We start from the raw sequence: 26,090 nt of genomic DNA, 5'->3' as shown, positions 1-26,090 counted from the left end.
TAAACAAGCAACAAAAAACGCACACAAAGTCTATAAAAAGGATATTGCAGAACACAATTCTGATGACTCAGAGGGAGAAAAAGGAAAGGAAGAAAAGGAAGAAAACTGGAAAACTGTTCAGTGACTTCACTAAGAACAAAAGACCTCTGTGAGTCTGGAGCAGAAAGACAGCCTAATGATTGCTAGAAATTACTGCACTGTTTCTTCTGTTCCTCATACTCTTCCAAACAATTTACAAATATTAACTAATTTATTTCTAATAATCAACGAGGCAGGTACTATCATTATCCCCAGTTTATAGAGGAGGAAATAGACTAAGGCACAGAGAGATAGGAATAACATACCTGACATCACACAGCTAAAATGTGGCAGCATGAATCCATTCCTAACCTTTAGACTACACTGCCTGGCACTCTAACACACAAGAGGGACACCTGGGTGCTTCAGTCGGTTAAGCGTCTGCCCTTGGCTCAGGTCACAAGCCCCATATCGGGGTCCCTGCTCGGTGGGAAGCCTGCTTCTCCCTCTCCCTCTGCCTGCCGCTTCCCCTGCTTGTGCTCTCTCTCTGTGTCAAATAAATACATAAAATCTTAAAAAAAAAAAAAGGAAAGAAATACAAGTTGTAAATTTTTTTTAAAATTAAATATATATCTGGCTGATATGAAAATAGAGCTGGGAGCAATAGAAAGACTTCAGGAAAATTAAAAATCCAAGATAGAATAAAACTCTATTCCATGAGGCAAAACTGACATTGGAATTAAAGCAAATCCGCAAAGGGAACGAACAAGAAACTCCCTGACTACAGAGAAAGGAGGAGAAAAACAAAGAGAAAGAAAAGCACATACATGCGTGTGTGCCTGTGCGTGTGTGTCACCCACGCGGTATGACCAGTTTTCCTTACAATATACATATTTTCCAAAAGCAGAAGAGTGAACGGTGCTTAGCCATTCACCCTTTTCCTTTGAAAAGTTTAAGTACAATAATGCAGGAGGGGGGAAAAGGCCAGTCTGCAATGGGCTAAGAAGTGAATGGTTAGCAGCAAAAACAGTTAACATAAACCTAGAGGGCTCACCGTACACCCAGCACCTGGCAATATTCCAGGCAGGGCCCCCAGCGTGCCCACTGCCCAGCAGAGGAAGCTAACGGGAGGCCAAGCCGTGAGGCCAGCCTAACACAGGGGAACCGAAATCCCGCCCAGGCAGGCGGAATATGGAGCCAGCGCTTAGCCTCTGCACCGTAACTGCCTCCAGCCTAAGTATTATTGGGTTTCTTTGAAGAAATGAAAATAAATGGAACAGAAGCAATAATCAAAATCAGAACTGAAGTAAACTTTCCTGAAATGAAAACAATACTTCAGTATATGGATCAAAAGGACTTACTGTGTTCCAGACAAAATTAATGAAAATAGACCCAAACAAGACATAACTTAGCAAACTGAACTACAAGGGCCGTATATTGTTGTTTTATTGTTGTTATTATTATTAGTCTAAGCTCCAAGACAGGACAAAAAAAAAAATTAAAAAGGTTTTGTGAAAGAACAAAAGTATGCTAGCCTCAGACATGTCCACAAAAATAAAGGTCAGACAAAAGGGAGCAACATCTCCAAAATTTTAAGAGAAAATATCTCCACCCTGACCTCTACACTAAACTGATTCTAGTTTATGTATGAAGCCGACATATTTTATCTAGGGGTCTTAATACACTAAAGAAAGAAAAATCACAACAGCCATTTAAAGATGCATTAGATCTAGATATCTGGAGTTTATCTTTGTAATAATCTTTATGTTTTTATCATTACTGACCACTTTGCCAGATCATTCTATACTAGCTACTCAATTTTCCCAATACTGCTAGCTTACATAAATTATGTGCACCAAAATATTTATTTTCACTTCTTTCACTGCTAATAGAACATATGTGAAAACTATTTTTAAATATGTATCATGGGTCTACACCAAAATATGGCAGTTACAAATCTGCCTAAATTAGAAAACAGGTATTTGCCAAGAAGTGTACCAGGTGATATCTGAGGGTCATTATCCACTAGACAGAGTTAAAATATCCCAGTTTGCCAGTTCAAATAATAATTATTCAACATTTAAAGCTTCGAAAATTCTTTGATGAAGTATTTGGGTAAAAATTCTTTTCCAATTTGAAAAATGAATATTCTCTTTCAACAATTTAGTTCAACTAAATTGGTTGTCAGTCCAGAAGGAATTCCTTATCTTTAAGAACACAAAATAAAGACGACCTTCCTTTACAAGTTCATAAATACAAAAAGGTTTCAACTGTTTGGATAATTCTCAATTTCCATACGTACCAAGTCCTCCCTCACCTCCCTGACAGTGTGGCCCACCTCAGAATTTTAGAAAGTAATGTAAAATTTGACAGTGTTCTTTGGAAAGCACAGTGTTGCAATTACCATTTCAAAAGACCTTTTGGGCAACATTAAGCTTAGATATATAAAATGCATTCTTGTGTGTCAAGAGGACTTATTTTTCTTTTGCTAACAGATTAAATGGGTATAAATCTTTTACATGGAGTACACTGTTTTTCATTTACTCATCTTAATGACCCACTGAATTTAGATCATGTAAAACTACAAAATTAGATTAGGAAATGTGCTCTATTCAGTCAGGAATAGGTAAGATCATGTAATGATTCTTAATGCACTCTTTCTCAAACTGTTATTTTAGAAAAGTAACTTACATACACTGTGCATTAGAATTTTATCATTGCAAACCAACATTAGAAAAGACTTCCATCGACTGAGAAACAAAAAAGACATTCTTATTAAGTGGAAAATCAATCACCACAACCACTAAATGTCACAGCTCAACATCAGCAAGAAGCACTGATAATTGTTAGTTATACACTGCACAAATGATATATGTCCTCGGTTGAGGAAGTGGGTGCCAGGTTTTTAGAAAACTGTACATATATCGATTTTACATTTATTTAACGTGGCCATTGTAAGATACTTTATTCTTCTGATAAACTATGATTGCTTATCAAAAGATTCTATAATTCAAGAGAAACATTCATAACTTGTGCGAAAATGAAAACCACTGGCCCACAGAAATCATGCCCACAAAATCCAATTTTGTGGATTTATGGTGGAAAGGCATTAAACTACTGTCTTGCAGGAACTGCAGACTAGTCACTGAAGTATAAGTGGCACAGCAGTAATGATTAAGGTGACAGGTCCCCCTGCCACAGCTGTTAATCAGCTTAATACTAGTTACATTATTGACATTCTTGTAATTACTTTTCCTAAGGCACATTTGTGCGACATATATTTTACTTTAATTATGAGCAATCAGAAGCAAGTCCAATACCCAAAAAGAATAATCAAGGTTCTCCTAAAGCAGGTATACAGCAAGCAGAGTGCATTTCCAAGCCCCTGGTTGGAGACCACCCCAGACCTCAGAACCAGACAGTGTTTTCCACGTGCCCATGTCATCGCCATACCTTGCCATCCTCTGAACACACGCCCATGTGCTCTCCACTCTCATCCAGGCTAATCTGATTTATCTTCACAGGACTCTATTCAAACAAACAAACAAACAAACATGTAAAACTTCAGGAAAATATATACATCAACAACCAAATGCCTTGGCTCTTTGTAATATTTAAGTGAAACAAACTATTAGTTTAGATGTGTGAGTCTAAGACATATTTGGTTTTTGCAAATGAAAATGGTAAAGTACAGCTTTGCTCTCACACATGTAATAAACCCGGAAGCCTAAGATTTCCCAAAATTATGTACTGCACATGCTTCAAGTCCCAGCTAAAATGTTATTTTTGTTACAGGTTATATGCCTATTTATTCTATGTACTCCCCATTCCAAAATTCCTTCCCAACCAAATCCATTAAAAGAACATAACAAACACCAAAATAAAAAATCATTAGGTAAAGAAAAATTTTCACTGTTTTAGTTTGGTACATTCTTCTCTCATAAATCACTAAATCAACTTTATATTTACACTTTATGCTTAGTACTTTCTGGGGGGAAATCCATAGGGTCTAGCTGATATTCACTAATTTGTTATGCCTCTTCTTTTGAGTAATCTCAAATTTTAAAAATCTGTCAAGACCGAAATCAGGCATTCTACTTTAAATGTATTTTCCCAAGCGTAAATATACAACGGGACTTTTATTATTTTTCACAGCTTTCTAGTGTTCTATGTAGCCAAATGTTTCCTTACTGAAACATTCATATAAGTGGATTTTCCAATAGAAGTCAAAACTGGTAAATGTTGACATTAAAAAATGGCAAGCTTTTTTTTTCCCCTTCTTAAATAATGGCAGTTTCCTGCTATTTTACACAAAACATGATAGAACAAACTAAGCATGGAAAGAAAAGCCTTCATCAGTTATGACATGAGTCTGAGAATTCGTTTTTTAAAGTATCTAACCTTAAGATAGTTTGGCTTGTTGATAAGAATAAATGGAAAAATACAAAATGGAATGTTCCTTTCTCAGTGGAAAGTACCTCAGAGCTAGTAAGCTAAGGTTAGGGCAGACCAAGACTCCCAGACCTCAGAAGGCCACCCACTGATTGATGGCTATTGAGAGAAATTCCTCAGTCGCAGGATGAGACAGCTGGCCCCAGAGTCCTTCCTCATGTTGATCACCGCACAAGCAACATTCCTGAAATGCAGTCTATGAAAAGCAACCTATCTCCTTAAAAGTTCCTCGAATGTTGAGGTGCCTGGATGGCTCAATTGGTTTAAGTGTCTGCCTTCAGCTCAGATCATGATCCCGGGGTCCTGGGATCCAGCCCCATGTCTGGCTCCCGGCTCAGCGGGGAGACTGCTTCTCCCTCTCCCTCTGCCCTCACTCGTGCTCTCTCTCAAATAAATAAGTAAAATAAAATTAAAAAAAAAAAAGAGTTTCTAGAATGTTAAACGAGAAAAGGACCTTGTAGATAGATATTTGATCCCTTTTACCAGGGAATAAACCCAAGGCCATGGATGAGAATCACAACAGAGAAAGAGGCAGATATTCGACCTAGAGAGCAGGGGACAGGCGTCCTGCACGGGGAGTGTGATGGACGGCAAGGAATATGCAAAACAAAATACAAGCTGAACTGGGAGAGGAGTGAGGCCAGCGTATCTGGACTCCTGACTGAGAGGCCTGACTGCTCAGCTTCTATAGTCTTCTTTGGATAAATGCTTTCCTCCCTGAGTATCCTCCGGGACCAGTTTCCTGACACTAATCATTTTGTTCATCAACCAACATTTTAATACCCATTTACTCTTGGCAAATATAAACCCCGCATACCCTTAACTGTAATTTAACTGGTATTTGGTTATAATCTATCTCAAATTACATTTTAATGGGGGCACGTAGCCTATCAATGCTGAGCTTTCCTGTCCTAACACCGTAGTATCTGCGTGTGACTGTTTATATAAAACCAAAACTAAACAAAATCAAAGTATGCCAAGTGCTCAACCACCACATGGGACCAGCAGCTATTGTATTAGACAGCACACGAGTCAGAACATTTTCCTCACTGCAGAAAGTTCTACTGGACGGTGCTGTTCCAGGCCTACAAAACTGAGCCCCGCCGCTGAATGCAGTCCTTCTTTATAAGGCCCTTCTTTACAACAATGTACAATTAAGAAGTAGATTTCCTTTCCATATACATGTCACAATTTATGTGATTTTTTTCTTGGACTCTGGGACTGTGTGTCAGTCCTCTCCAGGTCATACTGCATCATTTTCTTTTCTTTTTTTTTTTTTTTAAGATTTTATTTATTTCTTAGAGAGAGAAAGACAGAAAGCACGAGAGGGAAGAGGGTCAGAGGGAGAAGCAGACTCCCTGCTGAGCAGGAAGCCCGATGTGGGACTCAATCCCGGGACTCCAGGATCATGACCTGAGCCGAAGGCAGTCGCTTAACCAACTGAGCCACCCAGGCGCCCAATACTGCATCATTTTCAAAGACCCAGCAGCTACAGTAGCAGACACGTGGTCGTCACCACCTCATGATAAGGAAAAGGAGGCCTCAAGAGTTTCTGAGAGCTGTCTGGAACCACAGTCCTTCTCAGTGGCTAAGTAAACTTTTCATGACAACGTGTTCTTCCCCGAGTAGAATCTGTACCACCACATTAGCAGTGTTGTAGGGAAAAGCAGATCTACAAAGTTTGAGAATCCTCTTTCCCTCACATTTCTGTGAGCAACAGAATTTTTTTTTTTTACTTTTTTTCTGCCAAAAATCAATATTCATTGATTTATTTCCCCGACTACTAATAAACATAAGCATTTTCCTTAAGTCTGTTGGCCAACTAATTTGCTCAAGCAGTTGAGCTTATTCACAGACAGCGCTTACTCATTTTTCTACGGACATGTTTGTCGTTTTCTTGTTAATTTCCTTTTTATTTTTAGGGTATGAGGTCTTGGTACAATACCTCACCCAGACATTGTATGTGGTTTCCTTTTTTTTTTTTTTTTAATTGGAAGATGGCTATTGCTTTATTTCTAATGTATGTATAAGTCTTTAATACTTTTGGGACTCATTTTTTTCCCAAATGGATATGCAGTTGGGGTAGCCCCATTTATTAAATAATCCATCTTTCTTCTGAAGAGAACTGTTTGTCATATAGTAAATATTCACATGCCCTCAGATAACCTTCTGGGTTTTCAATTGTGGTTTCTTTGTCCGTTGCTATATCGATTCATCATTGACTTAATTACAATACACATAGTATGTTCTGTTACCTGGTAAAAGGCAAGACTGAGCCACAGTTCTCCAATTCCCTTGGCTTTTTTAGGGATTTTTAGGCTTCCATGTGAAGTTGAAGATGAAATGACCCTCATGTTGCTAAACACAGTGGTCAATGTTCAAGCCTAACTTACTTTAACTAATTAGGAGGATGTAACACTGCTGATAACTTTCTCCTTCTCTTTGCTTCCAGGATACCATACTTGTCTGGTTTTCTTTTAAATTTCCAGCTTCCCTTTCTGTGTCTTTGGCCGGATTCTCCCAATCTCTGATTTCTATATTTCATGATTCAGTCTTTTGTGGCTCTTCTCTTCCTTTGGTTTTCTTCCAAGCCATGAACTGACTCCTAAATTTTATCTCTAGACTGGGCCTCTCCCTCTTTCAGACCAATATACAGAACTGCCTATTTTACAGATGTACTTAGATGCCTACCAGGCATCTCAACTAAAGCGTATCCCAACCCAAGATCGTAATGCTCCCTTATGAAAGGGCCCTTCTTAATGTTTCCCTCATCCCAGTTAAGGACAACTACATTCTTCCAGCTGCTCAGGGCAAAAAACCTTGGAGCCATTCTTCACCTGTTTTTCTTTCACCTCTACTGTGTTTCTGTCAGCAATTCTTATCATCGCATAAACCAAATTTATCCAGACTTTGGCCACTTTCACCAGCTCTAGAGCTGCCATCCAAGCCACCATCATTCTTGTTTGGATCATCCTAATAGTCTCCTAACTAGTGGACCTGGTTCTGCTGTCACTCTCCCAGAAGTTTGTTCTCAAAAAACCAGCAAAGAGCTATTGTTAACAGGTTGATCAGATAATGTTATCCCTTTAAAATCCTCCAATGGCTTCCCATCTCAGGATAAAACCCGAAGTTTTTACTATGAGCTGAGAGTCCTCAACAATTTGGTTCCAGCCCTCCTGCCAAGTTCTCCCCTCATCTATGTTCTGCCTTGTTCTCTCTCTTCCAGCCACAATGACCTTCCTGCTCTCTTCCTGCCTTAGAGCCTTTGCACCTGTTTGCCTGGAATGTGTCTCCGCCAAATCCTCACTGGTAGCCACCTTCTCAGGGATGCTTTCTGGCCACCAATCTAAAATTTCAACATTCACCCAAACATCACAACTCCTTCACCGCTTTATTTTCCCCTGTAGCATTTATCACTACCTACCTTACTATGTGTTTTACTTATTTATCTTATTCACTGTCAAACTCACTCACTACAATAAATTCATGAGAGAGTTCAAAGAATAAAAAATTCCAATCACACACAAATTCTTACAGAGAACAGAACAGAAAGGATAGTTTCCCAAATCATTTTAGCAAGCCAGCATAACCTTATAATAACAAAGCTCAACAAGGATATTATGAGAAAGACAAAGTACAAGTGAATCTCAGTCATGAACATAAATGGAAAGATCCTAAAGAAAACATTAATAAAGGGGTGCCTGGGTGGCTCAGTCGTTAAGCGTCTGTCTTCAGCTCAGGTCATGATCCCAGGGTCCTGGGATTGAGCCCCTCATTGGGCTCCCTGCTCAGCGGGAAGCCTGCTTCTCCCGCTCCCACTCCCCCTGCTTGTGTTCCCTCTCTCGCTGTGTCTCTGTCAAATAAATAAATAAAATCTTAAAAAAAAAAAGAAAATATTAATAAAGTCAGCATATACTAAGGCTAGTATAACATAGGGAAATGAACTAAAGATCATCTCAACAGGTGCAGAAAGTGATGAAACTCAACACCTATTTCTGGTAAAAACTGTTGGCATGGTGGGATGAAAAGTCCTCATTTTCACTTAATGGTGAAATGTTGAAAGCTTTCCCTTTGATATCTCTACAATAATGACTTTTCTAATCCATAAACCTGGAGCCTTTCTCCATTTATTAGACCTTCTTTAACGTCTCCAAATAAAATGTGATACTTTTCCCCTTGGAGGTCTTGCACTTTATTTTATTCTGGGAGTGGCAATGCCTGCAAGCACCCCTCTCTCCTTCCTAGTATGTACAATTTACATAGGATTCCATTACACAACATACAAAAAGAGGAAAAACTCTATGACAGTGCACAGGGGATACATAAAGAGAGCAGAAAATGAAAAAGAAAAGCTAAGCATTTTCAGTTATAAAGATCAGTGCAGTGGGGTTCCTCTAAGGGAACTTTGAGCGGAGGGGAATTTCACACTGTCTATTCTCAACAGAATGCTAGTTACATGATGGTTTGCATTATAACTATTGTTCACTGCATATTTTATGTGCTTTGTCAAGTTGTATTTCACAATAAAAATAAACATTAAAAACTTAAAGTAAAATTAAGAAGAACTTGCCCATGAAAATGTCTAGGGTCAATACCTTCAGTGGCTTATTTCTTAGATCACGTTTTTTTCCCCCATGACTGTCAAGCAACTCAAATGTTCTTGTTCTGTTCTGGTCATCTTGGTTTTCCCAGAAAATACTGCATTTCATATTCTTGAGATGAAAATTTTTTTACTTTTTCTTCTTTTAATATTTTAATAATACTAATGATATTACTCCTCCTCCCCCACCTCCTCCTCCTCCTACTGAGTTAACATTTCCTATAGACTTACTGGGCATCACGCTGTAAGAGTGTCACACATGTACCATTTATTCCTCACGGCAATTCTAGGAAGAAGGTACTATTATTTTTCCTATTTTACATTTGCAAATATGAAAATGTCATTTTTAATGTTTTCTATCTTATTAATTTCTTATTATATCTTAATTTACCCTTTTTGTCGACCTTACTGTAACTTCCTCACATTAATATAGTGTGCCTTAGTTCTTGCTGCTCATCTATTAACCATAAAATAATCAAATGTCTGGCATTTACCTTTAAGTATACAAACTGGCCATAAATTAGAGGCCAAAAAGTAATGTGTAACTGCAATAATTATTTCCTCTTTGAGAAAAGTAACATTTTATTTTGTTTTATTTCTAAGGATGGTGACAGTATTACTTGGTTATTTATCTAGTTATTAATAAAATTCTAATGTAACTACAACTGTGGTCAGAAATGTGGTTTGTATAACATATTTTTTTAAACTGATTGCTCTTTGAAAGCTAAGATATTCATGTCCAGCTAACACATATTCTCTGGTTCAAAATACGCATATTTCTAATGTTATTTATTATCAACTAGTTTCTATATACCCTTATTTACTTTCTTCTTCTTGATCTATCAAAGACTGATAGAAACATGTTTCAAAACTTCCCATTACAATTGTAGTTTTGCCCATTTCTCCCTGAATTTCAAGTAAGTTTTGGTCTAGATATTAGATGCCCTATAATCTGGCACATCAAAGGTATGAAAAAGTTTCCTTTTACTCCTAAATGTAATCAGTATAGTATGTGGTCTGCTGGCTAATACTCTTTTGCCTTAAACTCTTTTTCTCACATTTTTATTGCCAAAATGCTTAATATTTATTTCAAATATCAAAGCTGAGGCTATTTTTCTTTTAGTAACAAAGTATTTCACACTTTTCAGAATTATGTTTCCCCATTCCATTATTACTCTTTTGCTATATTACTCAAATTCTTTTGTCTATCCAGGGAGAATTTAAATGCTATTCATTCTGTTTGTATTCTATTAGTGATCATTTTTAAATTTTTAGAAATTATATTTGAATTATCTCTCACTCCAAATCAATGCAATTGTATACACTGACTCATTTAGAAGATAAAGTATTTAGCACATGTTTATTTACTACCTTCTTCCTTTCCCTATTTTAATGTGAAAGTACAAATATTTTATACTTCATAAGTCACACCAAATAAAATTGGAGAGAAAATCTAGTTAATACATCAGTAAAAGTTACAACCTTAAACTGTAAGTTCTAAGCATGAATCAATCTAGAGGAAGAAACTGTTTAGCTACTGGGATGTCCATAATTTTAAAACTGATTCATGAGAGGTCAGTTAAAGATTAGGGATATTTACCTCTTGTCATGTACACTGCAAAGAACTTTACAACTTACTGTACACTTTAAATTCTTCTTTAGTTTTTGAAAATATGTGGACTTTTTACTCATGTAAATCAAACCAAGTAAAACAGTCAACTCCCAAAAGAAATAGTACAAATTATAGGTAAACAAGAAAAAGAGTCAACCATAGTAATAACAAATAACATATAAATACAACAAGATATTTTGCCTATGAAATTGGCAAAGATTGTTTAAATATCTAGTTTTGGCAAAGAAGCCCAAAAACAGACACTCCTCATACCCTACTGGTGGGAATTCAAATTTGGAGAAACTTTCCTAAGGATCATTTGACAATGTGTATCAAAAATCTTTAAAATATATATTGTCTGGGGCGCCTAGATGGTGCAGTCGGTTAAGCGTTGGACTCTAGGTTTTGGCTCAGGTAGTGATCTCAGGGTTGTGAGACTGACCCTGCCTTGGGCTCCACATTCAGTGTGGAGTCTGCTTAAGATTCTCTCTCCCTCTCCCTCTGCCCCCTCCTAACCCAATCCCCCACCCCCAGTGCTCTCACTCTCTTTCTCTGAGATTAAAAAAAAATCTTTTAAAAAATACATGTATTGCCTATTTTACACAAGAAGAAGTAAGAGGGGTGCCCGGAGTGGCTCAGTCAGTTAAGCGTCTGCCTTCGGTTCAGGTCATGATCTCAGGGTCCTGGGATCAGGTCCTGCACTGAGCTCCCTGATCAGCGGGGAGTCTGCTTCTCCCTCTGCCTCTCCCCTCCATTCCCCCAACTTGTGCTCTCACTCTCTCTCTGTAATAAATAAATAAAATCTTTAACCAAAAAAACAAAAAAAAAGAAAAATTATTTTGCAAAGACGCTTTCCACAGTGGTTTCTTTTGTAAGACACTAAGAAATGGAAATTATCTAAATTTCTAAAAGCAAGGAATATAAATGATGAAAATTAAAAGAAAAAAACTAACTTTAAAAAATGTATTATACAATAAAGAATCTGATTTTGGGGTGCCTGATTGATTGGGTGTCCAACTCTTGATTTCGGCTCAGGTCATGGTCTCAGGGTCATGGGATCGAGCCCCGAGTCAGGCTCCATGCTCTTTGGGAAGTCTGCTTGAGATTCTTTCCGTCTCCTTCTGCCCCTCCCCCTGCTCCCATGTGAGTGTGCTCCTCCTCCCTCTCTCTCTCAAAAAAAGAAATCTTAAAAAAATAAAATAAAATAAAGAATCTGACTTTATCCAAGAGAAGTCAGGTCTTTACCCTTGGTTTCTGGGAGATAATCTATCCTGATAGGAATGTCTGTTAAAGGTGAAAGACCTCACAGTCTTTCAGTGGGCCATGCCAGAAAGACTAACCCCATGATTGCAGGTGGGGGCTTTGGGTCACAGGGTATCAAACCCCAACCCAGAAGCTGAATTCAACCATGTGGACAACCATCAACCAATCATGCCTACATAACAGATCCCCACTAAAAATCCTGAACAGCAGGGGCACCTGGGTGGCCCAGTAGGTTGGGCATCTGCTTTTGGCTCAGGTCATGGTCCCGGAGTCTTGGGATTGGGTAGGGAGCCTGCTTCTCCCTCTCTTTCTGCCCCTCCACCAACTCATGCTCTCTGTCGCTCACTCTCTCAAATAAATAAATAAAATCTTAAAAAAAAAAAAAAAATCCTGAACAGCAATGGGAGCTTCCCTGGTTGTCACACATCTATGCCGGGGGTAACATGTCCTGAGGATGATGGAATCTTGCATCCCAGGGTCTGTCCTATGCATCTCTTCCTTTAGCTGATTTTTTGACTATATCCTTTCCTTGTAATAAACTCTAATTGTGAGTATAATAACTTTCAGTGAGTTCTGTGAGGCCTCTAATTATCAATCATGAGAGTGCATCTGGGAACTTCCCAGATCTTGTAGTTGGTGTTGGAAGTCTTCAGCAAACTCACTTGTCTGGAAGACTGTGCCCTTAACTTTCACAATTCATCTAGCTCTGAGTAAACACCATCCAGTGCTTATAAATACAACTGTATTTACAGCTATTTGTACATAACATATGTGACTGGAAGTAGATACTCTAAAATATTACCACTGGTTTTATCTGGGTGCTGAGATACTATCATTGTTTAGACCATCCTTTTCTATGTTTTGCTAATTTTCTATAGGATATATTTCTTTTGTTCGTAATCCAAAGATAAATATTTCTAAATGACTATGTAGTCAGTTCTTTAATTTAAAACCAAAAAGATAGCAAAATTTATCATAATTGTTAAAGCCATCACTCTGGGGATCTGCAGCACCCATTTTTACCTAAAGTGACAACTGAGTATCACCAGTACGCACATTGGTTTCTATAACTAGTTCCGTAATATTTGAGAAAGAACAAATAAATAACAGGATTTCAGCATTACGGCTGTCAATGGCACAAGAAGCAGGTCTGGCCTCTGTAATCATTCCTCACAGAAAAAGGAACAAATGCCTTATGCATTTCTGCCATTTCTGCATACTTGAAATAAATGGGAAAAGGAGAAAGGGTACAGGAGGGAAACTGGAGTGCAGGAGTTCATCTTTCTTCAATATAGAGTTTTCTAATTGCCTGTTTTACACAGAGACTTTAGGGGGTGTGTCTGCAAAGCTGGGATACTGGAGTAGATGTAAACAAGAAAAGGGACCCGAGAAAAATGGCCTCAGCTGCATTTTCCATTAGCTACAATTTTATTCCTAATGGAGACAGGTTTGGAATTCTGGACAATATAAGTGAGTTTGTTCAAAAATCAATCATGTCAAGCTGACACTATAGAACATACAAAAATGTTTCCTTAATGGAACAAAAAAAGAGGCCTGAGTAAGCAGGAGTGGGTGAGGACTGGCCCATACCTTCTCCACTACAGGTGGTCTCAAGTTCTTAAATTTAAAGAAAAGGCAAAATTACCAGGACGTACACTTCATGTGATAATCAATTACCTAATCTAAAATGCCTGAAATAAATACACTTAGTATGGATTATGTCAGCTCTTCAATTAGGAATAAATTCACGGTCATTTCGAAAGCTGCTTTTAATCGTGTTCTTTGTGGCAACTTCTTTTCCCCCGACACTCCTCATCATCCCACCTTAAGCTATCAGTCCCCCAACAGTGAACCTAAGAAATCAATTTGCTAATGTATAATTTGTAAGGCTCCTCTGACTAACAAATGGATAATTGATTCCTTCACAAATGCTGCATCCCCATGGACACGGAGTGGACTAAATAAGAAACAGAAGATGGATTTCATTTTCGTTCTCTGAGATCCACTAGTTAGCAATCCCAACATCCACATGGTTGCCCGGGCAGCTTCATGCTCTTTAGTCACACTTAGCAAGCAAGCTGCACTTACATTACACGTGTGAAAAGCAAACGCCTGTTCTTTCATACTTGGGAAAAGCTCTTTTTACTGCTTTACTCTCCCCTGATGATACACCCCGAGGTGAGCAAGACCTCCAGCTGGATGTAAGAAATCTCTGAAAAATACACCTACTTGAGGGTTTCCTACACATCTACAAAACAAACATTTATTTTCTCGCTGACTTAGTCTATGGCCAGAACAACCTAACCTTTAGCTATAAACTCTCAAATTTTCTCTGTTGAGAGCTATAAACTCTCAAATTTGCTCTAAGATTTCATCTCAGGTTTTTAATACTCAGTATTGGGCTTGAACAGCTGAAGAAGAGCTGACGGGCCACATCTAGCAATCACTTCCCCACGATACTCACTACAATGCTTTCCATTGTTAAAATGAGTATGCAAGAAAACTGTATTCTTGTGAGGTTTTAAAGATGATCCTACCTCTCTAAGATTTAATAACTACATTAATTTGAGGTTCTTGATGTGATAATCCAGCTTTTAACAGAAGCTGCTGTTTCTGCAGATGGAAGAAAAATGCTGTCAGTAGCAATTCATTCCAACCTGAGAAATAACCAGAAAATTTAAAAGGTTACAAAGTCCTTATTTTCCACTCTGAATAAAAGGAAGGAGTAGTGGTGAAAGGAGGCACAATCACATATAAGTTATGTTTCCAATTTTGTATGATAATGTGGCTGAAATATTCTTTATTCTACAAACAACTACTGACCAATTATAAATTTATACTTTCAAAAATACATTCCCTTTCGAATGGAAAAAAAAATCCTAAAATTTATATGAAACCACAAGACTCCAAATAGCTAAAGTAATCATAAGAAAGAAAAAGCAGAGGCATCACACTTCCTGATTTCAAGCTATCTTACAACACTATATCGATCAGAACAGTAAAGGACTGACATCAATACGGACACCAAGAGCAATGGAACAGACTCAACGGCCCAGAAATAAACCTGTACATATATGGTCACCTAGTGTTTCAAGAATACTCAATGGTGAAAGGAAAGTTCCCTTAATAAATGGTGGGAAAACTGGATATTCCTATGTAAGTAATGACACTGGACCCCTATCTTATACCACTTACAAAAATTAACTTAACTGGATTAAGAACTTCAAGGTAAAGTATGAAACCATAAAACTCCTAGAAGAAAACATAGGGAGAAAGCTCCCTGACAGTCCCGGCAATGATGTTTTGGACGTGACACGAAAAGCACCAAGTAACAAAACCAAAACTCGCAAGTGGCACTACATCAAACTAAAAGGCTTCTGCACAGTAGAGAAACGATCAACGAAATGAAAAGGCAGCCTACAGGACAGAGGGCACTACGTGCAAACCGTGTATCTGATCCGGGGTTAATATGCAAAATATACAAGGAATTCATACGACTCAACAGCAAGAAAACAATCTGATTTAAAAATGGGCAGAGGACTTGAACTGACATTTCTCCAAAGAAGACACACAAATGGCCGACAAGTACAGGAAAGGTGCTCCACATCACTAATGACCATGGAAATGCAAATCAAAACCACAATGAGCTATCATGTCATACCTGTTAGGAAAGCTATTTTAAGAGCTAACAAATGCTGGTGAGGACATGCAGAAAAGGGAACCCTGGTGCACTGTTGGTGGGAATGTAAGTTGGTACAGCTACTATGGACAAGTGTGGGGATCACACTTGAACTAGATCACTAGAACTACCACATGATAGAGCAATCTCACTTCTAGGTATAAATCCAAAGGAAATGATTCATGATCTCAAAGAGATCTGTACCCCCACGTTCACTGCAGCATTATTCATAACAGCCAAGAGAGAGGAACAACCTTAGTGTCCACTAACAGATGAATGGATAAAGAAAATGTGATGTGTGTATATATATGGAATATTATTCAGGCATAAAAAAAAATCCTGCCATTTACAACACCACAGATGGACCTTGAGGGCCAGATGCTAAGTGAAGTCAGTCAGATTGAAAAGGACAAACACTGTATGATTCTCACTTATATGTGGAATCTGAAAACATCCAATTCCTAGAAACTGAGCAAAATGGTGGTTGCAGGGATGAGGAGGGTGAGGAAATAGGGCGATGTTGGTCAAAGGTACAAAGTTATAAGATGAGGAAGTTCAGGGGATCTAAGGTACAGTATGGTGACTGCAGTAAACAATATTATATCCTATATGTGAAAGTTGCTATAAGAGAGAAGAGATTTAACATTCTCACCATAACAACATCCAATGGTAATTATATGAAGCAGAAGTTAGCCTGACTGCGGTAAACGTTTTGAAATACATGTGTGTGTCCGATCATAACATTGTACAACACCTTAAACTTACATAACATTATACATCAATTATATTGCAGTAAAGCTTGAAAAACTAAAACTGCATATTCTAAAAATAAAGTACTAACCTATTATACAAGCAAGGTTGATTTCTAAGCGAAAAGTATTTTAAATAACTTATATGTTGGTTAAAATATTAAGCATAGTTATTTTAACATGAAACAATTACATGTCTGCTATTTGAGGTACCGTCCATTATATTCCTAATGCAAGAATTCCAAAAATACTCTCCCAACATCACAGTCTACTGAACTACAGAACATTCCCCTCTGTGATTCAAGTAGCTTTATGGTTCATCAAAGCTTTCTTCTGATGCTGCAAAACTGTGAGTAAATATAAAATGATTACCTTAAGACAGAGTACACTGTCTACATCTCCCTATAGCCTTAATAAATATTCTATAACTTCCACAAAAATGCTGTTTGATAGGAAAAAAATGTATTAAGTATCTCTAATTTGCCACTTAAATGTAACTTGTATTTTAATGATAAAAACTGAAATTACCCTATTAGAAAATCAATGTCCCTAGAAAATGATTTAAACTCCAACTGGTGTCTTAAAAATCATCTAGAAGAAATAATAACTACCTGGGAATGAGAAGAATGGAAAGAAGTTCTCAGGAAGAGTCACCTTGTTGGGAAAGAAAAGAATTCTGTCCATTCATTGTGTCATGATGGTTTTAACACTTGAGCTTAAATTTTCTGCATTTATAAGAATGCTTATCAATCAGTCTTTTGCAAGCCATTGAAACATTCCTAAATACTTTGACCTTTTAAAAGTATCCTCTAGGAGCGCCTGGGTGGCTCAAATAAGCCTCTGACTCTTGATTCTGGCTCAGGTCATGATCTCAGGGTCATGGGATGGAGCCCCACCTCGGGCTCCAGCTCAGAGTGGAGTCTGCTTCTCCTCCCCGTTCCTACTCCCATTCCCTCTCTCTCTCTCTTGCTCAAATAAATAAAATCTAAAAAAAAAAAAAAAAAAAGCAGAAGAGTATCCTCTAATCAAGAGTTTTCACCACCTCCCCCATGAGAGCACAGCAGGGGTGTGTACACATTTGATGCTGTACAGGGACAGTAGCATTTGCCACCTCATCTGACTCCTCAGAGCCCAGACTGCTGCCCCTGCCAGCGCCGAGGCCCCACAGCCGCCGGGCACAGCTGGCTGGTGAGAAGCTCAGACCTCTGGCCTGCTGCCGCACCCAGCCGGGTCAGTACAACCTCACAGAGGCAGGGGCACAGAACGGCCTTCCAGCCTGCAGAAGACTTATTACATGAATGTTCGTCTTCTAAATCCTAACAACCTTTAAAAGCACGGGGAGGATTTGGAAGGGATTGCCTCCTAAGAAGCCGGCACACTGCTGATTCCTAGAGCTGTTTTCCTTTTGTTAAACTTCATCTTCTGCCTGTACCTGCCACATCCCTACAGACAATGGCAGGAGGCAGGCTTGCACATGATAGGCACTCAACACAAGCCTCCACAACCTGGGCACCGATTAAAACACCGCTTCAGTCAAAGGCCAAGTCAGGCTTTTGGTCTACTCTTATTTATGTATTTATTTAGTTCTCTTTCATTCACATGCCAGGGACAGTGCTGGATGCCAGGTGAATACAGTAAATGGGGGTCTTGCCCTTATGAGGCTTGCAGCCCACCGAAGCGCTGTTCACATTCAAGACCATGACCTTCTGGGGCTGCTACAAACCTGCAGCCGTCCTCTGCAGGGAGATGGATGAATGGCAAATTGCAGTCCGAGCTCATTCTCCCCGGAGCCTGCAATGCCCATTTGCTGAACAATTCAGAGTGGACATTTTGGAGAAGTCTCCCTCTGATGCCTCGTATAGTTGTCTACACTACTAAATTTGGCAGTTGAATGAGGAAAACTTGAATAGGAAATCCGTGTGAGCAACAGCATTAAGGAGCCAGCAAAGTGTCTCTTTCTAGAACCACCCCAGAACTGCTGAGCACTGGCCCACGACCCGACACTGTGCTGGGTTCGTGAGGCCACTGTAAGAAAACAGTCTGTTTTGCTGGAAAACACTAGTAAAGGAATAAACATGTGTTACATACATAAACGACCTGCAAAGAAATTCAACTGACAGTTTTCAAAATGGTGAAATATAATGTGTGAAGTATGATAGAAAATGATCTGTTCTTAAACTGAGTTAACATTTTCCTTACTTACACATGTATCTGACAAAGACACGAAGGAGTGACAGAAAAAGGAAAGCAGAGTCTCCAAAGAAATGCAAAGTCATCAGGGTCTTTCAAGGAAATAGTGTGGAAAAGAAATTTACCAAAACATGCATTTAACAAAAGAGCAACTAATATTACCAAAAACCCTCCATGATACAAAGCAGATTAAAGAAAAAGTGGACAAACAGCACCTGCCTTCAAGGTGTTTGTGTACACAGAGTCTGGGATTCCAGCACTTTGTGACATTCTATTTTATCATTTAACACATGATATTACAGATCATTATCTATATGACTAGCTCTGCAACCTATTTGACCTGAGAACAGGGGCTGTGTTTTGTCATTCTTTATATCCCTTGCACCTACTTAACAAAATGTTGACTGAAGGAATAAGAAGCAAGCTGTGAATGAATATGAAAAAGGCACTCTTCCATGTGGGGCCATCAAGAAAGCTGTCACAAAGAAGGTGGGACATGGAGCATTTCCATAGGCAAAGACAGGAAAGCACATTGCCACAAGAGCCAAAGGACAAAGTCTGGATACAGCTCAGGCCACAGTGAGGGGGAATCCTGTCACAGAGACAGCGGAAGCCTGGGGGCTGCAGAGAAGAGCTCTGTTTTATTCCACAGGCATCAAGGGGGAACTAGAGTGTTTTCAGGGAGGGGAGTAACAAAATCCCAGCATTCCTCTGGGAAGACTGCATGGGCAGCTGTGTGAAGCATAGATGGGGGGAGGAGGGGATGAGGCAGGGAGATCGGCTGGGTTTCACGGCAATAACTCAGGTGAGATTCAATAAAGACTTGACCAAGAGTGGTGGCAATATAAAGAGTGAGGAAAAGAAAGAATGAGCTCAGAAAAGAATCTAGGGGATATACAAGGTAATGGAGGCACATGATGGAGGATAAACGTCACAGAGATGGAAGTAAATCCCCAGGAGGAGAAGAGAACAGGGCCTTCTAAAGACATGACATCCAGCAAGGGCCTGGAAAAGTCTAGTCTTTGCAGTAAGGCAAAGATGGGCTTTTTCTTGACTATAGTATTTATATTCAAAGAGAGACTATACCTTGTCTGGCCCACTCGACCCTGCTGATAAAGAAACAAGGATTTCTGAAAGTTACACGGTCTAATTCAAGGGCAGGACCTTGCTGAGGGCAGTTGAGTGTGGTCAGGCCAGGGAGCCAGGACTCAGCAGAGGAGCAGAGCAGTCCCTTCTGTCCCTGTGGTAATTCACAACACAGATGTTTCCATGCATCGCACAACCCAACTCATCTAAATTATTTCAAATAATACTTTAGCACAGAAGTAAACACCAGTGTTTTAATACCCAAATAAATTTGGCTGAAGGGGGATACCATGAATACGGTATCCTCTGCAAGTGGCCCTGAAGTTCCTAGCCTACAGAGGTCTAATGCTACAATTCCAGGAAACAAAATTCGTTTTTCCCCAGAGAACATTGCCCTAGAGCATATTTTTCTAGAGGAGTTAATACAACAGAAATGGGACTGTCATCCCTGCAACCATATAACAAGAAAAGAAACAAGCAACTATTCTTTAAAATTAAGTCTCAGAGGACTACCCCTTAGATTGCCCAAGCCCTGAGCATCTGCTATGCCACACCTTGAAGGACAAACCTCATCACCAAAAGCAGGTCCAGAAAGCCCAACAGAGTGCAAATCCATGATGACAGCAGAGCTAATATGAACATCTGACGGAGCCCATGGATAACCTTGCGTAATTCTCAATATGCACATTAATGATACCATCAATGATTAAGGAAAAATCTGTTAGGAGTAAAGATGTTCTTACTTTTTTTTTCATTTCAAACTGAATAATAGCAATAACGCTAATGCATTCTATTTACCTAAAAACATTTGAGAAAGTAAAGGTTTTGTTCTTCTATGGGTTGAGGAAAAAAAAATCACTTCTCTAAAAAAGGTCAGCATATATGGCTTAAATAACAGAGACCAGGGGCACCTGGGTGGCTCAGATGGTTAAGTGTCTGCCTTCGGCTCAGGCCACGATCCCAGGGTGCTGGGATCGAGCCTCACATTGGGCTCCTGGCTCAGCGGGGAGCCTGCTTCTCCCTCTTCCTCTGTCTCTCCCCCTGCTCATGCTCTCTCTCTCTATCTCTGTGTCTCAAATGAATAAAATCTTAAAAAAAAAATAAGAGACCAAGTTATTAATCAAATAGAAAATGCCTATTTTTCAGACATAAGATGAAGAAAGACCATTTAAAATCTCACCAATGCAGCTGTACTTTCACCACAGATTGTTATAATGCTCTCCAGTGTAAAAACATTGCTTTATCAATTCTCCACTAAGGCATTTCCCAAGTAGACCGTCATCTCTCCACAGTCCTCAAAAGAAGCACCTTGTAAATGAACTTGCCATGTCTCTACACTAAAAAGAAATTCCTGAAGTCAACTCACCAGACCTGCACTGGGAACATTTCACAAAGCATCATTACATAAGTAAGCGTGTTCCTACAACACCACAGAAATAAACTTCTTTGTGACATGCTATAAAAGGGACCCACACCCTAAATAAACAAAGGATGGAATGGAGCAGGCAGCAAAATCAGCCTGTAAAAATGAGTATGTTGAGGAAGTTTCTCTTTCTTCTTCCCTTCTTTTTCCTGTTTTTCCTTTCCTTTGTCCCTCCCTCTTCTAACTTTGCACGTCCTATACACAATGAACACTGTTTAAAGTGAAGTCTATCAATGAATTAAAAAAAAAGAACAGCTCTCTTTCAGGAAGTGTCGTAAATGCCGGCAATCAGGTGCTTGGCTTGATCTGGTTCCTCATGACAGGTAATACTGAGCCTTTCACTAAATATTTTACACGTGTATCTCAAATAATCCTCAAATTAATCATATTGCTCAGGGCTGGGATATGCTCTACATTTCACAGAGAAAGAAAGTGAGAGGTTAAGTAATCTGCCTGAACTACTGAACACGGGGAGACTGAGCCCAAGCCTGGCTGGCAGCCACAGCACCCCACAAGGCCTAACTCCTGCCTCAGGACGACATCCTGCCAACTCCAGAAGCTGGCTGACCTCCCTTCTGCTGGGCCCTGTCCGCCTTAATCTCCAACCATCCCGTCAACGCTTCTCTTCCCACATCTATTCCGGACTAGTTGCATTTCCAATACTGTAATTTAGTTAAGGCCCAAAGGGGAAAGAAAATGGGAAACCAGCAGGTTCAGGGGGTTGCAAATTTTTGTGTATTTTTTTTCCTGGCAAGGCAAGAATTGCAGACTCCATCTTAATGCCAAGGAATAAATCCTTGTCTTCACAGAACAGTGAGGACTTTTTTTCTTGAGAAAGAACAAAAAGTTAAATGTAAAAAGGAAAACTTCAGGGGCACCTGGGTGGCTCAGTTCGTTAAGCATCTGCCTTCAGCTCAGGTCATGATCCCAGGGTCCTGGGATTGAGCCCCGCATCGGGCTCCTTGTTCAGTGGGGGCCTGCTTCTCCGTCTCTCTCTGCCTGCCACACCCCCCTGCTTGTGCTCTGTCAAATAAATGAATAAAACCTAAAAAAAAAAAAAAAAAAAGGAAAACTTTATACAGAGGATATCTTTATGACTTAGTAAGGGCAAAATTTTTCTCCCTCAGAAGACATAAAAAATACAAACTATAAGTGATTAGATTAATATATACTTACTGCATTCAAATAAAAAGCTTCTGAACTGAAAATACCACAAATGTGGAATTAGAAGATAAATTGTAGACTAGAAGGCATGTGTCACGCTTCCAACAAGGAGATGTGTCCAGACGCTTTTGTCTGCCACCTGAAGAGAGCGCCCAATTCCCTGGCCTGCCACCAGTGTCTCGTGTCTGGTAGTCATCAGACTTTTAAATGTTTTGCCAAACTGACGAGTATGAAATGGTATCTTATGGTTGAGATAATTTCACATTTTCCTGACTATTCCATCAGTACTAGAGAAATATGGCATCTTGTCACGTGGTTCTCAGAGACATTTGGGGTTCTCCATCTGAGAACTTCCTGTTCATCTCTTTGTCCAGTTTCTTTCTGGGTTGTTTGTGTTTTCCTCATTGATCTATAAGAGCCCACTGTAGAAGTAATATTTTAACAAAAATATGTGGTTAACATTTGCTACAAACAACCTATGATTAGAGCTTTTACAGAACTTACAGAATCAAAACAAGTGAATGAACAAAAACAATACAGTTCAGATTTAAAGTATTTTGTGTGAAAATGGATGTTGTCCTAAAAGCAAATCATCAGTGTTTCATTCAATAGAAAGATTTATTGGCAAGTGTTAAATTTGACTTGCTGGTGACTTCTGATTTTGAGCCTTCACACAATCCACCCTGATCAAGGTTGTTATTTTTCCTTGTAAACAGTGAACTTTTAATTACAAATCAATTTAGAACTTTACACATATACCAACGAAGTATATGAACAATTCTCAAAAGAGTAAACAGCCTCATGAGTAACCAGAAAAATACAAAGTAAATCAATAAATTCCCGTTTTCTAGAAATCTAAGTGGCGGAGAATTTCTGAATGATAACAGCTAATGCTGGTGACAAGATACAGTGACGTATTCTCATACAGGGCCGGCAGGAGTACAATTCGGTATAATCTAAGTATACCGAAATGCAAAACCTTAAAAGTGTTCACAGCGTCTGAACGAGTGATTTCACCAAGAAGATGTGTTCAAAGGAAAGACTCAGTCACCAGACTCCTCAGCTCACCCAAGGATGTTCACCCTAGTATCACTCCTAGATTGAGCATCCTGCATAAGGCACTAGGAAGTTAGCTCGTGGACAGCTCCAGGCAGTAACAGACCAGGTTTTCACTTCAAGAAACTGATTCTGTTAGAGTGGGGCTCCCTCCTTCTCCCATCCAATACCTACTAATAACTCAAGCCTAGCCAGAGTATCCTATTAACCACCTGCAGCAACTGCTTCAGGTAGAATTATACACCCAACCAGGCCCATCAAAGCCCTTCCTGGCAGGTTTTTGCCAGAGTTACTAAAGAAGGAGTCCTATCTCGCTTATGAGGATGATAGTGCCCTGACATCAGTCTTGGGCTATGGGCTGACCATGATGCCCACTAGATGAAGAGAGCCTATCCCAGGGATGGGTACTGTATGGGTCATCTCAGATGGGTACATCTGAGCCTGGCATCCCCACTTCAACTTGATTTACAACAGGGGCCAGTATTTCCCACTGTTGATTAAGCCTGGCCGAGATGGGTTTCCATCACCAAGCAATGGAAGTACCCTAATGTATTCATTTTTTTCCATTAAAGTATAATGGAATTAGATTTTTGGACTACCTCACTATCTCACAGGCATTAAATTCTGAGATGAAACTCTTCTAAAAAATTAACAAAATTCTGGTAGACTTTCTGCTAACTAGGTATATGTACACCCCAACAAGACTCTTAGCACAGAAACTGCTCACTCCATTATTTCAAACAAGCTCATTTTTATTGCACCTGAAAGGGAGCGCCCATACTATATGGAAACAGAAAACAAATCCTTACCTATCCAGTGACTGCACTCTTAGTCACTTATCATTTCTATAAAAGGTGGTGCTCCTCCCAAAAAGGAATATGCAATACAGAACAGATATTACTTATGTAAAACAGACCAAAACAGAAAAAAGATATTGATAATACTGGCAAAATTCTTCCACCTCTCATGGAGCTAAACTTTTGGTATTTTCCCCAACCATATTTCATGGGTTGGAAATAAGGAAGTTATACAAAAATTTATAGAAGACAGTATTTTTCTTTTGACTCATAATTTAAAGAAAAGCCAAAGAAGCCAGTAATTAGATAACCTAGATCCCATTCTGTAGGGTGCCATTTATAAGTGTCAAGCACCTTAAAGAATACCCAACAATTTGGGCTTACATAAATGGAAATAACAAATCTTCTGATGTGTAAATATCACCTCTTGGAACACATTATTTCATTTTTTTCCTGTAGCTTGTCTTTCCACAGTTATTATTTTTTAGCAGCTTTACTCAGATACAACTGACATACAATAAACTGCACATATTTAAAGTGTAAATTTGGTAAGTCCTGACGTATATATGCACTCATGAAACCCTCCCCAAAATCAATATAATAAATATACCTATCAGCCCTGAAAGTTTCCTTATGCCACTTTATAAGCCCTCTGCCTCTCTCAAAGCAATCACTGATCTGCTTTTTGTCACTATAGATTTGTTTGCATTTTTCAGCATTTTATATAAATGCAAGCATACAATAGGTAGGCTTTTCAGTCTGACTTCTTTCACTTAACATGACAGATCTGAGATTCATCAGTGTTGTAGCATGTATCAATAGTTCATTCTTTTTTACTGATAAGTAGAATGCCATTGTATAGATATACCACATTTTGTTTATCCGTTCCCCTGTAGATGGACATACAGATGGTTTCTACTTGGAAGCTATGAAAAAATAAAATTGATGTACATATTCACGTACAAGTCACTGTACAAGCATATGCTTTCATTTCCTCAGGGTCAAAGGGCTAGATCACAGGGTAGGTCTATGTTTAATGTTTTTGAAAACTGCTAAACTGTTTTCCCAAAATGGTTCTACCATTTTCCACTTCCACCAGTAGGGTATGCGAGTTCCAGTTTTTCCACATGCTTACTGACACCTGGTATGGTCAGTCTTTGTCATTTTAGCCGTTCTAAAAGGTTGTTAGTGCTATATATTCTTCCACCTTACTTCGTTTTAGTATGATTTTTTCCCCTTGCTATCAATTAAACTAACAAAACCTAAAGTGTTAAGACCTAACAGCTGCCCCCAGAAGTGATATATTTCCTCTTACTAGAGGTATAAAAGAATAACTGATAAAGCAAATGACAAGAATGCTTTTGAAGAATTTCATGTCTTGGGTGGGGAGATGACTAAATACCCGTTAGGTTCCCAATTATCATAATATATGATTCCATCAAATGAAGAATATTTGGGAATTTTAGCCAAATAAATAATTTCTAGAGAAGGCTAGTAAAACATAGCTGTTCAAACAGAAAATCAGAGCTTGTTTAAGTTAAAAGTAATATACCACTAATTCAAGGTATAAATTGTTATCAAACTATACACAGACACTCATATGTTGTCCATATATAAAAGATCCTGCCTTCTGGTCTATGACATCTGATTTACCATCACTCCAATGGTTTCATTTAGTTCCCTAAACACTCTCAACCGCAAAGCCAGTAACCATGAAGACACTTCCATGAAAACACTCCCGTTCTTTCCCCTTTGGTCCTTCTGCCAAACCTGCCAAAGAAGTCTCTCTCACTGCATCTCACCATTTTCCCCTTTCTATTCCCCTACTCTCAAGCCACTAGTGGAAAAAACAAAATGCATATGTAGATGAAAAGGCTGTGATAAATGTTCCTTGCCCTTCAGGATTCCCTGTTTCGTATGAAGAATGCATTACCCCTGGTCCAGACCCACCCCAACAATCGAAAAACACTCATTCACCTGTCAAGATTCACCTCAAATTTT

General features: G+C 39.0%; 1 protein-coding gene across 4 annotated transcripts in view; it reads right to left on the bottom strand.

The window, feature by feature from the left end:
* Nucleotides 1-26,090, bottom strand: part of VPS41 (VPS41 subunit of HOPS complex) — a 206,942-nt gene that overhangs the window by 118,031 nt on the left and 62,821 nt on the right. For 2 of the 4 annotated variants that reach the window (XM_027573348.2, XM_027573349.2), the window contains one exon: nt 3,472-3,546. In XM_027573348.2, coding sequence (XP_027429149.1) covers nt 3,472-3,546 — 75 coding nt within the window. Of the gene's footprint in view, nt 1-3,471; nt 3,547-15,302; nt 15,308-22,248; nt 22,619-26,090 lie in introns of those variants that run through there. The other 2 variants (XM_027573351.2, XM_027573350.2) reach the window with 2 other exon arrangements.

Source organism: Zalophus californianus, chromosome 12, assembly GCF_009762305.2.
Source record: "Zalophus californianus isolate mZalCal1 chromosome 12, mZalCal1.pri.v2, whole genome shotgun sequence".
Taxonomy (NCBI): domain Eukaryota; kingdom Metazoa; phylum Chordata; class Mammalia; order Carnivora; family Otariidae; genus Zalophus; species Zalophus californianus.
This window is presented reverse-complemented; position numbering and strand designations above follow the sequence as displayed.